We start from the raw sequence: 13,910 nt of genomic DNA, 5'->3' as shown, positions 1-13,910 counted from the left end.
ATATCGTGTACTCCTTACAAGTTACAAGTTGAGAAAATACTACATCACCTTCAGTGTGCAGTTTGTTGTGTTAATGGAGTGCAAAACTGGTTGGTAAATGTATGATAAAAATAGTGTGCATGGTTATATTTTTGAAAGAAAGAAAGAAAGAAAGAAAGAAAAACATGTGGTCATATTTTACCATATACTCCAAGTAGAGCAGTACAGAGCAAAGTCCAGAGGCGTGGTAAATGCAGCAGAGGTGTGAGGCAGTAGGAGACACGCATGGATGTACTTGGGAGTCAATGGGGGGTATACCACACAAGCTGCAATTATTGCAGCATGGTAGTAGGTCACTGGCACTGGCACAACTGGAAGCTAAACAGGGGCTGTGCCGAGTGCAATTAAGCAAAACTAAGCTAGGGCAGTGGAGCAAGAGAGAGAGAGAGAGGATGACAATGGCCATGGAGGAGGAGAGGTGGTGGTGCCAGGGTAGGCCATAGTGCAGGTGTGGGAGGGGGTGAAACATGGCCCTGTCGGTGGGCATGGGCTTCTCCTCCCTTCCTCTCTCCTCTCCTCACCACCTCCAAGTCACTCTCACAGTCTCACCTCTGAGCTGTGGGCCTTGTGGGGGACTGGTAGACGAGACTCCTTCAAACACACATCCAAGCCAAGCCAACAAGCCTTGCCTAGCCACTCTCTCTCCCCTGTCACCTCCTCTTCCCCCTTCCCCTCTCTCCCCTTGCTGCTGTTCTCTTCTTCCTCCTTGGACTGGCCTTGGTCTTGGTCCTTTAAGGGTGCATGCATAGATGGATGATGGATAGATAAGATGGATATGTTTTCTCCTAGCTAGCTCTCTCCCAAGGAGACATTCCCCACTTTGTGCCAAATTGTTATTGTGATTGCTATTGTTAGTGTATTTTTATCACACCCTTTGTAATCTAGCTTAGCCTTACCAAGCAATATAATCCATCTCCATCTTCTCCTTCCCCCTTGAGGCCAACACCATCCCCCTCCCTCCCCTATTTCTTCTCCAAAACCTACAAGTAGAGCACAGCGCCACCAACACAGCCTCACAAAGAAGAAAAAGCTCGGAGGGAAAGAATCATTTCCCTAGCTCACCGAACCCACCGAGTCCCCCACCTAGCTTGGTAGCCGAAGCCATGGAGTACAAGAGATCATCGCATGTGGAGGAGGAGGAAGAGGAGGAGGAGGAGGAGGAGGAGGAGGAAGACGAGGAGGAAGAAGAGGAGGACGAGGACGAGGCCGGAGGCGCCCACCGCTACACCACTGCGGCAGCGGCGCCTGTAGGCGTGCCACAGCACCAGCAGCAGGCGCACGCCCAGGCTCTTGGACTTGGCTCGCACTCGGCGTCGCTGATTGACGCCGCCGCCTTCTCGAGGCCGCTCCTGCCTCCCAACTCCTCTCTGGTGACGCAGCCACAGCTGCCTCCCCCCGGCTTCATGCCGTCCCAGCGCCAGCCGCAGCTCCATCCGAGGAGAGCGGAGAGGGAGAGGGAGAGAGCTGCGGGGGCGCCGCAGCCGCAGCCGCAGCCCCGGCGCCACCAGGAAGGGGCGAGGAATGGTGTTCTCGGCGGCGGCAACGTGGCCCCGCCGGCCTCGACGCTCGCCCTCGCGGCCGGCGCCGGAGCCGTGGAGGCGGCGCAGTGGAGGTACCGGGAGTGCCTGCGGAACCACGCGGCGCGGCTGGGCGCGCACGTGCTCGACGGCTGCTGCGAGTTCATGCCGTCCGCGGGCGACGGGGCTGCCGCGCTGGCCTGCGCCGCCTGCGGCTGCCACCGCAGCTTCCACCGCCGCGAGGCGGTCCCCGGAGGCGTTGCTGCCGCGGTGGCGGCGGCGGTGCCCCCCTCGCCGGCAACCCCCACCGCCGGCGCCAACGCCAACTCCTCCCGGGTCATGCCGCTGCTCCTGGCGCCGCCGCACATGCAGACGCGCCCGCACGTCCCGCCAGTGTCCCCGTCGTCCGCGCCCGCCGCGCTGACCGAGTCCTCGAGCGAGGAGCTGCGCGGGCCCGCGCCCGCGCACCAACCGCCTCCGCCGCCGACGCTCCCGCCCCACGCGCAGCTGGCCGTCGGGGGCTCGGCCTCCGCTCCCCCGGCGCCGAGCAAGAAGCGGTTCCGGACCAAGTTCACGGCGGACCAGAAGGAGCGCATGCGCGAGTTCGCGCACCGCCTCGGGTGGCGCATCCACAAGCCCGACTCCGAGGCTGTCGACGCCTTCTGCGCCCAGGTCGGCGTCTCCCGGCGCGTCCTCAAGGTGTGGATGCACAACAACAAGCACCTCGCCAAGATCCCGCCCTCGCCCCCATCCTCCCAGCCCGCGCTTCCGCCGCCGCCTCACCACCATGACCACCACCCGCCTCCACCTCCCCACCACATCCACCACCACCACCACCACCCGGCGCCGCCGCCGCAGCAGCAGCATGATGCATGAGTGAGTACCGAGTAGCCGCAGAGCAATGCGAGAGGATCAGAGGGTGCCATTAGCTTATTAGCTCATTTCTTTATCCTTCTTCTTCCATTGTAATTTCAGTGACATCCTGGTTGTTAAGAAGTTAACTCATCATGCAGCAGTTAGGAGGCAGTAATATGATTATGTGACCTAATCCCATCTTAGCCATGCTTCGTCGTCCTCATTGCTTTCTTGGATAACCTCAATTAGGCTAGCAACTTAGCATCATGGCTCTTGCATTGACGACCATTGTTACTTCTTTCTTATGCTAATGTTCACTGCATTTTAGGGCTTTCTCTCCCCCTCCCTCCTCTCTCTAGTTCTCTCATACTGTCATACAGAGAGAGATCATGAGAGAGAGTGTGGTGGTGCATGCGCAGCTGTGTTTGGATGTGTGCAGTGTCGTACCAGTGCTGCTGCAAGCCTGCATTTCCATTGCATTGCTTGATGCAACGCTCTCTTGGGGCGTCCCCTCCTTTTGACTTTGCCTTTTGGGCTTGTTGGATTCCTTTTGGCAGGGCAGCTGCTCCAGAGCATTGCGCTGTGCTCTGTGTGCAATGGCATTGCATGCATTGGGGTTTGGTTTTGTTGGGGTTGGGTTTGGTGAGGGGCCCTTTTTGCTGGGAGGGGAATGTACTTAGGCATGGGGCTTTGTCATTTGGTGTGCAAAGTACAATTAGAGGGGTCATTAAAGCAGGGTTCCTGGCTTCTAAGCCCTCCCAGCCCCAGCAGTAGCTTTCTGTCCTCTCTTGAGGGGGGGTGTCCTCTTCTGCTTGCTGGCAGCCTAAACCCCTTTCTTAAGGGCTTTTGCAGCCTTTCTTGAGGGGCAATTTTGCTTGACCTGCTTCTGCTGGCCTCCTGCCAAAGCTTAGTACAGTAGTGCAGTACAGTACTGGCAGTAGAGACTTCATTTTTTGCCCCATCACTCTCTTTGGCCACAAGTGCATCAGTACTGTAGCTGGAGTTGGGGGGGCTTTGGCCAGAAGGCAGGTGTGTGAGCCATGTGAGTGTGGACTGCCCTGTCAGGAACTCAAAAGAGAGAGAAAGAACCCCTGTGTGTCTGTGTGGTAGTATTCGAGTGGAGTGTGTATGCTGGATTCATGGATTATGGGTATGCAGCGGGGTGAATGATGATATGTGAATTGTCGGCAGCTGGAGGCTTGGATCGGAGCCATTCAAACGTGGTTGCGTTTGATGTGGCAAAGGAGAAAGGTGTGTTGTTGCCTTGCTGGTAATGACATCTCATCTCATTCAGTCGTTTTATGTCACCAGCACAGGTACAACTACAGCTACAAAGTGACGGGTCTGTATCCTTGATCGATTCTCAACTCTGAAGCTGGTGTTTTCAGCTGCCAGTACATTGAATCCAAGCACCTTCTAGGCAGCTACAGCCTACAAAGAAAAGAAGATACATCTCTGAAAAATTGTCAAATTTTATAGGCTATAACTGCTAAAGTTTATGCATAGAATTTCAGATAACACAGAGGTAAAGTTTTATGCACTCTTTAGAATTTCAGATAACACTGCTGGGTGCTTGTGATTTTTCATGCTAGCAGTAGCAGCCATGGCGACAAAAACTAGAGGACGCACAAGCACAACTAGCAGCAATAAATAAAGCCCTAAAATCTGCAAGTACCATGTACTTTGCAATAGCTCACCCTTTTTGTGGTTCCAAAAGTGAGATTTTCAGAACAAGTTCTTCCTGATACGCGTGAATGTGAGTGACCATGCTTATTTTTTCGATCGGAGGCTGCATCATTTACACGAAACATCATTGATCGATCCAGCGGGGACCATAATCTCGTCTCTCACTGCGGTCGCACGCACTGTTCCGTTCGTCACTCCTCTTCGAGTCTTCGTTGTCTGAAAGACCCTTTTCGGTGGAACCAAATCAGTACGGAATAAAATAGAGTGGCGGTCTTTTTTTTTCGCCCTAAAAAAACAACCTACTCCTACTCATTAGAGACTCTTTTGCTCAAGTTCCTGTTCCCTCGGTCCTAATTTTGAATACTTGCAATTTGTTTGTGAGCATGAGCTCTGATGAGCGAAGGAGATGTCTTAGCGACACCAGGATATGAGCCGGTTTCAGTAAAGAGAAGATGCCGGGCATGACCGCTTGAGGCGTGAGGCACGAGGCAGCGCACAGATGAGTAAAAAAAAAAAACCAACAGCAACCAATCTGCAGAAAACGTGTTGCAGCATTGCAGGAAATCTGACAAATAGAACAATCACCTAAATTATTGGCTCCTTTTTCCCTGGCATAAACAAGCGTAAAGTGCAACCAAGAATGGTTAAATCAATAGGCTCAGGAGACAGTGCAAACCTACTATAATGAGTGAACAACTAATTTCAGTTTGAGCACAGCTCCGGCCTACTTGTGTCCCTCGGACGGACAACTCTTGCTACAAGCAAGCGACCATATGGAACAAAACTGGTGGAAACAGACCCTTCACGTAAATGATTTTTCAGAAATCTCCACCGGAATCCAAAACATCCATTACTACTGAAGTCAGTGGGAGGTGATTGTTCCTCATCTTCATACCTAATCTCTCAAAACTTGAACATCCATATGAAGATCCAAGCTTCCAGGTAAATCTTTCTTGCTGATCAAGGCATAACCTCAGAAGCAAGCTTGATGCGTTGGTGATGCTCAGTCACTTTGTACTCAACAACTTCCGAAAACAACTGGGGATCCAATATACAGTCTGGTCGGCCATAAACAGCAGCTTGCACACTAGCCATCAGCTTTGCAATCTCCCTGCCAGAGAAGCCATTGATCTTCCGTGCAGCTTCCTTCAGCAAATCATCGCTAATGTCCTTCACCTGTATCTTCCTCTGCTGCTTCTTGAACAATGCGCCCAAGGAAGAGCCTTTGCCCTCTTCCTTGAGTATATACTGGTTCAGGTATAACTTGAGCAGTTGGAACCTCTCCTCCTCCCCAGGTAGGGGGAACTCTATGACTTCATCAATACGGTCCGTGATTGCAGCATCAAGGTCACCAGGTCTGTTTGTTGCAAGGACAAGGACAATGTCCCTGGACTGGTCACCGGTTCGAAACAATAATGCATTGAGAGCACTCCGCTGAGCTTCGCTCATATGGATACTGTTCCGCCTAATATATCGGAAAATAAAACAAATGATTAGAGATAAATGGAACTTGTGGAACGCATTTAATACAAAGACATTTACAGTTTTCTTGTGATTATTACATCAATGGGCGCGGATGGCACCAGCTGAAGGGGAAGGGATTCTTTTTTTTTTCTCGAAAGGAAGGGGGATTTTAGGCAAAGATGAAACCATATACAAGTGATTGCAAACATCTGGTGAGAAAAGACTGACTCATTCTTAGAATAATTCATAATGCCGCAATAGAATAGGGATGAGCCTACATACTAAAATGGTAAGGAACTATGGGTGAGAACATAAAACTGTAGTGCTGCTGCAATACCACATAGTACTGCCATTGTGCATACTCCCTCCGTCAAATTGTAGGTCGTTTTGGTTTTTTTAGATTCATAGATTTTCCTATGCACCTAGATATATATTATGTCTAGATGCATAGCAAAAGCTATGAATCTAGAAAAGCCAAAACGACCTATAATTTGGGACGTAGGGAGTAATAAGTTTCCAAAATGCTGTTGGGTTCAAATTAAGCTCCCTTCGAGCTCAAAAACTGCAGAGTGGTAATAAGTTTTGAAATTATTCTAAGATTCAAAATTAGTTTAACTCAAGATTGATAACAAAGGGAATGTACATATGCTTGAGCTAACCTCGCGACGAGCCATATTAATCAGAACTATAGTTTTGGAATCATTAAGAGTCAAGTTAAAAACTTACTCGCACAAGAACGCATCAGCTTCATCAATGAAAACCAGCATCCCTTTCTTGGACTTCTTAGCCCAGTCAAATATCTGATGGATCTTGGTAACGGCCTCTGATCCTAAGGGCGCAACATCTCCTCCCGTCATCATGGCATAATCCAGGCCCTGTCATGCCAGGAATGTAAGGGTGTGAATGTTAATGGATACTGGATGCCTCTTCAAGCATATATGAACTGACTATCTTAATTACCGAACCTGTGTTCCCACTAGTCCCATTTCAAATAAGATAACAATAATTAAAACACAAAATATACAATTTCCAACAAAAAGAAGTTCCACAAACCACCAACATCACTCTATGTTGTTTATTCATTTTAAACCTTAAAGTGACCAGAAGGAAAAACAGGTAATTTCAGAAGATTAGCTAATTTTTCTACGATGCAAGGAAAAATAGATCCACTGAACTTACAGATTTGCGAGCCATCTCCCTGGCTACTAAAGTTTTGCCAGTTCCAGGAGGTCCGTAGAAAAGCATATTGCGGAATGGTGCACCGTGAGACTTTGTATTTGCAGTAGCTCGTGCAAGATGTTCAATCCTCCGCTTGAGTGAAGGGTGCAGAATGACATTCTCAAAGCCCGCTCCGCTTGACAAAGATGCTGAGCTAGGTTTGAGCAACCTAGACATTGGCAGTGGGAACTTTGGCATTGATGATTCACGGATCAGCGAAGGCTGACCCAAGATTCTATTGATGTAACCCCATGTAACCCTTGCTCCTTCCCTGAAGATTAAAGGAGCAAACAATAAAATTAGAAGTTTGCTTGTGAAAATGGAACAGGTAAAGATAGGATTTGCTAATGATTTGTGTTTATGCACACTGTAAAATGAAATCAATACGATATATCGGTATTGAGGCAAACCTAGTAGTATAAACTCCAGCAGCCAGTGCAGTAACTCCTCCAATACCCATCATTAGTTTACTCCTATCAGTCAACAGCATTCTGAACCCACCTACAAGTCGACATTGGAAAGGTTCATAAACAGTACAAATAAGAAACTACTAAACTACATCATTATTTTATTAATAGAATTTCTTATAAGAAGAATGATGCTGATCCTTGTCTGTAATTCAGCATACCATGACCAAGTATGTTTCCACAAAATACGATGTATTAGTTTTGATGAGACCAAAGTGCATCTTAGCAAATATGAAACTTAATGACAAAGTAAAAGAGAAGAGAGGGGGTCATCTGTAAATGGCAACAGTATTGTTAGGTTGAAAACCATGGACCTATAAAGTATTGAAAAATGACATAAGCAGAAAAGCAAAGGGTTTATCTTTTTGATTGCATGACACATTCTAGCAGAATAAAAAAAATGGTAGATTAACTTCATAATATTGCTAATTGGAAGAGCATTCAAACCTTCAACATGTGAAAAGGTTGTATTTATTGCAGCGAGCCACTTTTCTTTTTCACCCTTCATTTTTTCCACCATCGTTCTCCTTGTAATTTCTTCTAGTTCCCTCGCTTCATGAGCTCGAGCTTCTGCAGCTGCTAAAGCTTTAATTCTGTCTGTTTCCTGATCTGCTTTAGCCTTTTCTTTCTCAGTCTGTATCATTTCTTCTAAAATCTTCTGTTCTGTGGCGCGCCTAGCTTCTTCTTTCCTGATGGCAGATGCCTCTTGCATCTTCACAAGTTCGGCATCTTGTCGCCTTTGTACCTCACGCTCCGCCTGTCAAAATAGATGCTTGCTTAAATTGCGTGTAACTCTCATAGCAGCACCAAAAAAACAGATACATATTTAATTATACTATTATAGGAGGTCGATCAATGAAATAAAGAAAAGGAGTCTCTTCAATACCTGCATTCTTTTTCTAGCTAATTCATCCTCATAGCGTAATGATTGCGCTTTTGCTTGTGCTTGTTGTTGCAAATTATTTCTGTAATCTTCAGCATCTTTCTGTTTCCTCTCCTGCAGGTCAGATATCAACAGAGGAATATAAGTACACTGATGGCAACCAACACTATGGAAGTTGAATGCACGCAAACAAAATGAGATGAAAGAAAACCTCTAGCACATAGCCAAAGTTCTTCTACACTTCCTAGTTCCTAATTCTTCATGCTGACCAGTTTTCCATTTATATGTTGTGGAGTTTCAAATATGCTGTTCCTTGCTATTCACAAAGGTTAGCCAGAGTTACAAGTTTTGCACATCCACAGTTTGGATGAAGCTGACAAATTTTCATGTTTTCACATCTCAGTTGTAAAGTCACTATGCTTTACTAATCCCACTTCTAATGGCAACCCCCAGTCTTATGCAATTGATTCCAACTAAGTCATGAATACACACGGTGAAGGGAGGAAGTTTGTCAGTCTGTTAGGTAAATACAATTCAGCAATCGGACGTTTGGGTCGCGTGAGCAACCAATCTGCAGACACAGCCGACGTCCCGCCTACAGCATTGAACATTACTTGCATCAACAAAGGGGGGGAAGGCGTCAGGAACTCACGATGTCCCTCAGCTTCTCGTTGATGGCGTGTTGCACCTTTTCGACCTCCAGCTCCGCGAGGCGCGTCTCCTCCTGCTTCCGCATCAGCTCAAACACCTGCGCCCGACCAAAAGCATAAACGTCGTCAAGAGGGGCAGGCCCCAGTTAGGTAGGGCAATAGCGCGAGCACCTTGCCTGCTTGGCGAGCGGCGAGCTGTTGATCTCCCGCAGCGCGCGGGCCATGCGCTCCAGGGTCTCGGGGTCGCGGCCGAACGCGGTGGCCCCCAAATTGTTCGCGTCGCCCGGATTCGACGGCTCGGAGTGGCGGCGGAAGAGGGAGGCGCCGTCGGCGTAGGCGACGTTGGTGAGGGACGCCACAGCAGCGGCCGCGCCGGCGAGGGCCGGCGCCGCCCTCCCCAGCGAGCGCAGGCGGAGGCGGCGCAGCATGACGAGGGAGGCGTAGGGACCCAGGGTTTTTCGAGGGGTTTTTTTGGCAGTGCGGCGACTGGAGGAAGAGGCGCGACGAGAGGAGAGGAGACCGCGGAGAAAGAAAGGGGACTAGGGGAGTTGCGCCGTGGTAGGGTGGCTAAATCCTCTCCCTCCGCTTTCTTTCTTCTTTTCCAAGGGACGCTTTTCCTATAATCCGGCTTGGAATTGATTTCAGCCCATTTGGGCCTGCAGACAAGATTCTGTTCATCAGGCCCATTTGGGCCTCGCTTGGCACGCCTAAAAATGTTAGGCCTTGCTACGAGTCCTTTGGGTTGCGCAAGGCTCAATTGTCATCTTAGGCCTAAAAAACAAGCTAGATAGAACACTTAAATCCAGAACATGTTACTAAAATCCAGAACGCGTAGTGGGTGCTCCGGTAAAGGACTTCTTTGTATTTTCTTTTTTACTCAGGGGTACCCAGTCAAGGGGCTGGATGTAATAGCCTTGTATCAATAAAATCCAACCCTTTCTCAAAAAAAAAACAAAACTGAGACAGAGCAAAGTTTGCTTGAATATTTTCACAATCTGGTTAACTTTCTGCTGACCTATGTTACAAACGGGGAAGATGGGGAGGCAAAGACGCAAACAAGCAAAACAACCGAGCTGGGGCTGCAAGAGGAGGGAGGGAGTACAGTACATAAAGAATCATGTGCAGCTAGACGCTAAAATGAAGTTAATTCGCTACAGTAGGCCTACAACATGGAGTTAGTAGTCATCTTCGTCGTCCAGGTCTGGATCATTGGACGGCCGTAGTCTCTTGCCATCTCGTCCACCTGGGCGCCCTCCCTTCTTCGGTTTGCCTCTGTTCCGAAAACACAAGGAATCAGGTCTAGGCACTTCTGCCACAGAAACTTCCAACACCATGAGCAAAAGTTCATTTTGCAACAGGTAAGACAATCTTATTAACTCAGTCTCTCCGATGACTAAAGAGTTTTGAAATTGTATCTGAAACTTACTGCCCATTTGCAGGGGTTCCACCCTTAGAACGTCCTGGTCCATATTCTCTTCCATCTAAAAGGTTGATACAAGTATTGAAAATCAGTATGTGTTCAATTAGCTGCTGTGGATTTAAATTCAACCAAAACGGGGGCCAAAGAAAGCTTACCATCTCGTCCAGTCAAATGTTCATCAACCTATATGCAACGGAAATGAAAGGGAATCAGAATTAGCAAACTCCAAAATGCAAAAGCAATAGGGCAAAAATAACACTTTGAAAGCATGTGCTGTTCAGCAACATTGAGCACTACTATCTGTACCGCTGGAGAAGTAACTGATGACAAAGAGAATAGCCTCTCGTCAGCCTGAAATTTCCGGGAGCGCTTGAGGCTGAAATCAGACAGAAGCCATCATGAATGATTCTATGTAATCTGTATTACATGGATTGCTTATTCTGCACTAGCATAAAACATTTTTTTTCTGGGTAAACCACATGCTGTACAACTTGCACCAAGATTTTCAACCAATAGCTAGATTATACATGACCCATGCTGATCTAGACAATTCTGAGGTCAGGTTGCAATCAGTATAGTTAATGCTATCGAAGAACAGAGACATTGAAATATTATGAGAATTTAGTTCAGAAAAACAATACTGTACACAAAGAGTACTATATCCCAAAATATGATACAGATCTCCAAATATTGAAGACCGCATCAGTTTATTCAAGAACCAAATAATGAAAACTTAGGTGTCTTACTTGGAAGTGTTTTTTGAGGATGACAAAAATGATTCGAAACCCTTCAGCACACTTCCAAATTGATTAGACTCTTGCAGGTAGGTGGTCTCCATATCATAAACCTGGGAGCGTATTGACATTAACATTAGTTCAACAAATTTCTTCTAAAATCATAACAGTAAGAACTTTAAATTGCTCTGGTTGCTTGTATATTTGATCATGCCTAAGGAATTAATGATGTTTTTTTTCAGTATCACTAAAGATAATTGCTCATCTAGGTATTACTCATCTAATAAACAAAAGCACATATCAACAGCAAATGTTTACAGATATTTCAACATCGTTAGGTGCTCCTCTGGTATATAGATTTACCTTCAAGTCAACTTACTCAATGCAGGTGATACTACAGATCTTGTGCTGTCCCTAGGAGCCCAAGACAGAGGGTTAACAGCCACTTTTTATTTTAAGAAAAATGGATCAGTCACAAGTACTGCTAAGAATTGTGCTTCTTTAGCTGTATTGAGGCTCCAAACAAGAGCAATATGCATCACTCCCTTTTATGAACAGGAAACACTAACCTTTCTACGTGTTCAAGAAAAAGAAACATTAGCCTTTCTGTAACTGTCGTTCAGCTGATTTAATCATTTTGGACGAAAATATAAGACTCACTACTGAAGTAATTTTCAGTATTCTGGAACACTTACCAGAATCCTGTGAGAAATCATATTAGAATACAGCATGAAACGTTCTTATGGTCATCATATAAAGTGGAATGTTGCATTTATTATGACTGGTTTCTGAAAACAGAGTATAACTGCAACTTTGTAGTTTGATAATCAACAAAGCCAGTTTCTTTTAAGTTTTAACATCAAGTGTTTCATATCACTTTAACTTAAACCTGTAAATGAAGCATATTACGAAAGGAGCCCTTAGGAAAGAAGGCATTGTTAGGTGCATCAGCAAAATTTGGCTCAATTATCTAGATCCTTTGATTTAATCCAATCATAAACCTCATTTGTTGCATCAGTGGGTTGCCCGAATTTGAAGTCATAATTCTTTTCCATTCTCTCCAATAGATACCTCTATTCTTAAGATCGAATGCCACAATGGCCCTGTTCAATAACACAAGGGGTTCAGTGTACCCGTTCTTTTTTTCCCGGTTAAGATTTGTATTGTTATTGAGGCAACAGGAGCGCATTTAGGACAAATTCAGGTTGCCACATACATCTGCAAGTCGAATTCTACAATTTTGCAGCGTCTCAAATCACAATGTCAACAACCAATTTTCCTGGGGTGGGGGGTTTCACATCTTGGGGAACGGCGAGTCCCGTGAGGGCCACCAAAGAGAGATCGCGTCATTGGAACAGCATCCGCCTCTGCCGACACAAACCCTAGCCCGAAGGGGGGGGGGGTGACCTAGAGAAACAGCGGGAGGTGGAGAAGACCTAACCTGGCGCTCGATGGAGCGGAGCTCCTCCTGGAGCTTGGCGCGCTTGCTCATGAGCGCCGAGAGCATCGCCGTGGGGTTGGGTGCCGGCTGCGCCGGTGAGGGCGCCGACCCAGAGGCGGCCTTGTGCGCGCCGCTCCCTCCTCCGCCTCCCGAATCCATGGCCGCCGTTTCTAGGGTTTGAGTTCGCGTCCGCCTGTCCGGGGGTGTCGGGTTTCGGCTCAGAGGTTGTACAGTTGCAGGCGGGTCGCTGCCAATCCACCACGTCGCCCGCGAATCCTCAAGTGAGACCTTTTTTTCAAAAGAAAATTGTTTTAGTCTCCCAACCCGGTGATGGGCTAAGTTTAATGAACAATTTGCTTGGAAATGTTAGAGGAAATTTCTTATTTGACACTAAAAATAACTTAATTCCTTTTTTGTTTTGAAAAAATTTCTATCCCTTATATGACACCGTCACACCGAGTTCTAACTTTCATTCCTTATTTGGTATTTTTGAAACTTTTGTTAGTTAAGTTGGATAAAATGACTATCAAATCACCTCCAAAATTTATTAATCCTTTTATGGTCATTTAACAAATGAAGATGAACCCATGTCGCTTAAAACCGCATATGTACCTATGAGTTTTCAAATTAAAATTCATCAAATTATACTACTTTTGAAGCATATTTTAATTTATATGACACTAAAATACTTTCCAAAAATTATGGGAAAACGAGATATAGTCACTTATAAAATTATTTTCCATCATAGGTTACATAGAAAATTATGAGGTTCTTCTAATATTTTTCAAACTTTTCGTTCTTCATAATTATTTGTGTAAATTATGCTAGAAAATAATTTAATAAGTTATTGCATTTGATGTGAGAAATATTAGTTATTTTTCTATAATTTTTTAGAACTATTTTGTGCCTTTAAAATTTAGATAATTTGTAAAAGTAGTCTAATTTGGTGAATTTTAATTTTAAAATCTAAAGGTACACGTGTGTTTTTTAGAACATGGGGTTCATCTTCATTTTATCACTACAAAAAGTTTCATGAATTTTGGAGGTGATTTGATGGTCATTTTGTCCAACTTACTAACAACAATGATGAAAATATCAAATAAGAATAAAAGTTAGAACTCGATGTCATATAAGGACAAGAAAAATTTTCAGGACTTAGGAAGGAATTAAATCATCTTCTAGTGTCAAATAAGGAATTTCCTCGAAATGTTATGGCTAAAATGAAGTTTAGGGGGAGCATGTCCTTTATGTTAATTTCGTTTCTTTTAAGTCTCGAACTTTGAGTAAAATGATAAGTGAAAAGTCAGAGGACATTTGTATAATCTATCTGTCCTTAAGTGATTAAATCAGCATCATGGCTTTGGTTTGGTTATTGTTCAGAGGCCATAGCGCAAATTTTTTACAGTAATTAGTTTTCTTTGGAAGATTTAACAATCCTGAGCTGATACTATCATTTTACTCGACAATAGTAAAGTCATAGTTGTAAATTAATTAAATAAAACGAGTATAAAGTAGGTGAACAACATAAGAGTCTAT

The 13,910-nt window shown here is 45.5% G+C and overlaps 3 protein-coding genes across 3 annotated transcripts; 1 reads left to right on the top strand and 2 right to left on the bottom strand.

The window, feature by feature from the left end:
* Positions 1–379: 379 nt before the first annotated feature.
* LOC117834938 (zinc-finger homeodomain protein 7) lies at positions 380–2,623 on the top strand. The gene has a single exon (XM_034714347.2). The coding sequence runs from the start codon at positions 1,143–1,145 to the stop codon at positions 2,430–2,432; it is 1,290 nt and encodes a 429-aa protein (XP_034570238.1). The 5' UTR covers positions 380–1,142; the 3' UTR covers positions 2,433–2,623.
* A 2,040-nt stretch (positions 2,624–4,663) lies between these two features.
* Positions 4,664–9,309, bottom strand: LOC117834922 (uncharacterized). The gene is made up of 8 exons (XM_034714346.2): positions 8,956–9,309; positions 8,782–8,877; positions 8,133–8,243; positions 7,694–8,003; positions 7,190–7,280; positions 6,741–7,050; positions 6,288–6,436; positions 4,664–5,562 (listed from the first exon to the last, which is right to left on the bottom strand). Exons 1-8 carry the CDS (start codon positions 9,205–9,207, stop codon positions 5,058–5,060), a joined length of 1,824 nt encoding a protein of 607 aa, XP_034570237.1. The 5' UTR covers positions 9,208–9,309; the 3' UTR covers positions 4,664–5,057.
* A 428-nt stretch (positions 9,310–9,737) lies between these two features.
* LOC117834954 (uncharacterized) lies at positions 9,738–12,643 on the bottom strand. The gene is made up of 6 exons (XM_034714348.2): positions 12,375–12,643; positions 10,946–11,046; positions 10,506–10,575; positions 10,355–10,382; positions 10,206–10,260; positions 9,738–10,051 (listed from the first exon to the last, which is right to left on the bottom strand). The coding sequence occupies exons 1-6, from the start codon at positions 12,531–12,533 to the stop codon at positions 9,955–9,957; spliced, it is 510 nt and encodes a 169-aa protein (XP_034570239.1). The 5' UTR covers positions 12,534–12,643; the 3' UTR covers positions 9,738–9,954.
* Between the last annotated feature and the right edge of the window lie 1,267 nt (positions 12,644–13,910).

This window comes from Setaria viridis, chromosome 1, assembly GCF_005286985.2.
Source record: "Setaria viridis chromosome 1, Setaria_viridis_v4.0, whole genome shotgun sequence".
In the NCBI taxonomy this organism is placed as follows: Eukaryota; Viridiplantae; Streptophyta; class Magnoliopsida; order Poales; family Poaceae; genus Setaria; species Setaria viridis.
The sequence above is the reverse complement of the archived record's forward strand: the minus strand, read 5'-3'. Positions and strand labels throughout refer to the sequence as shown.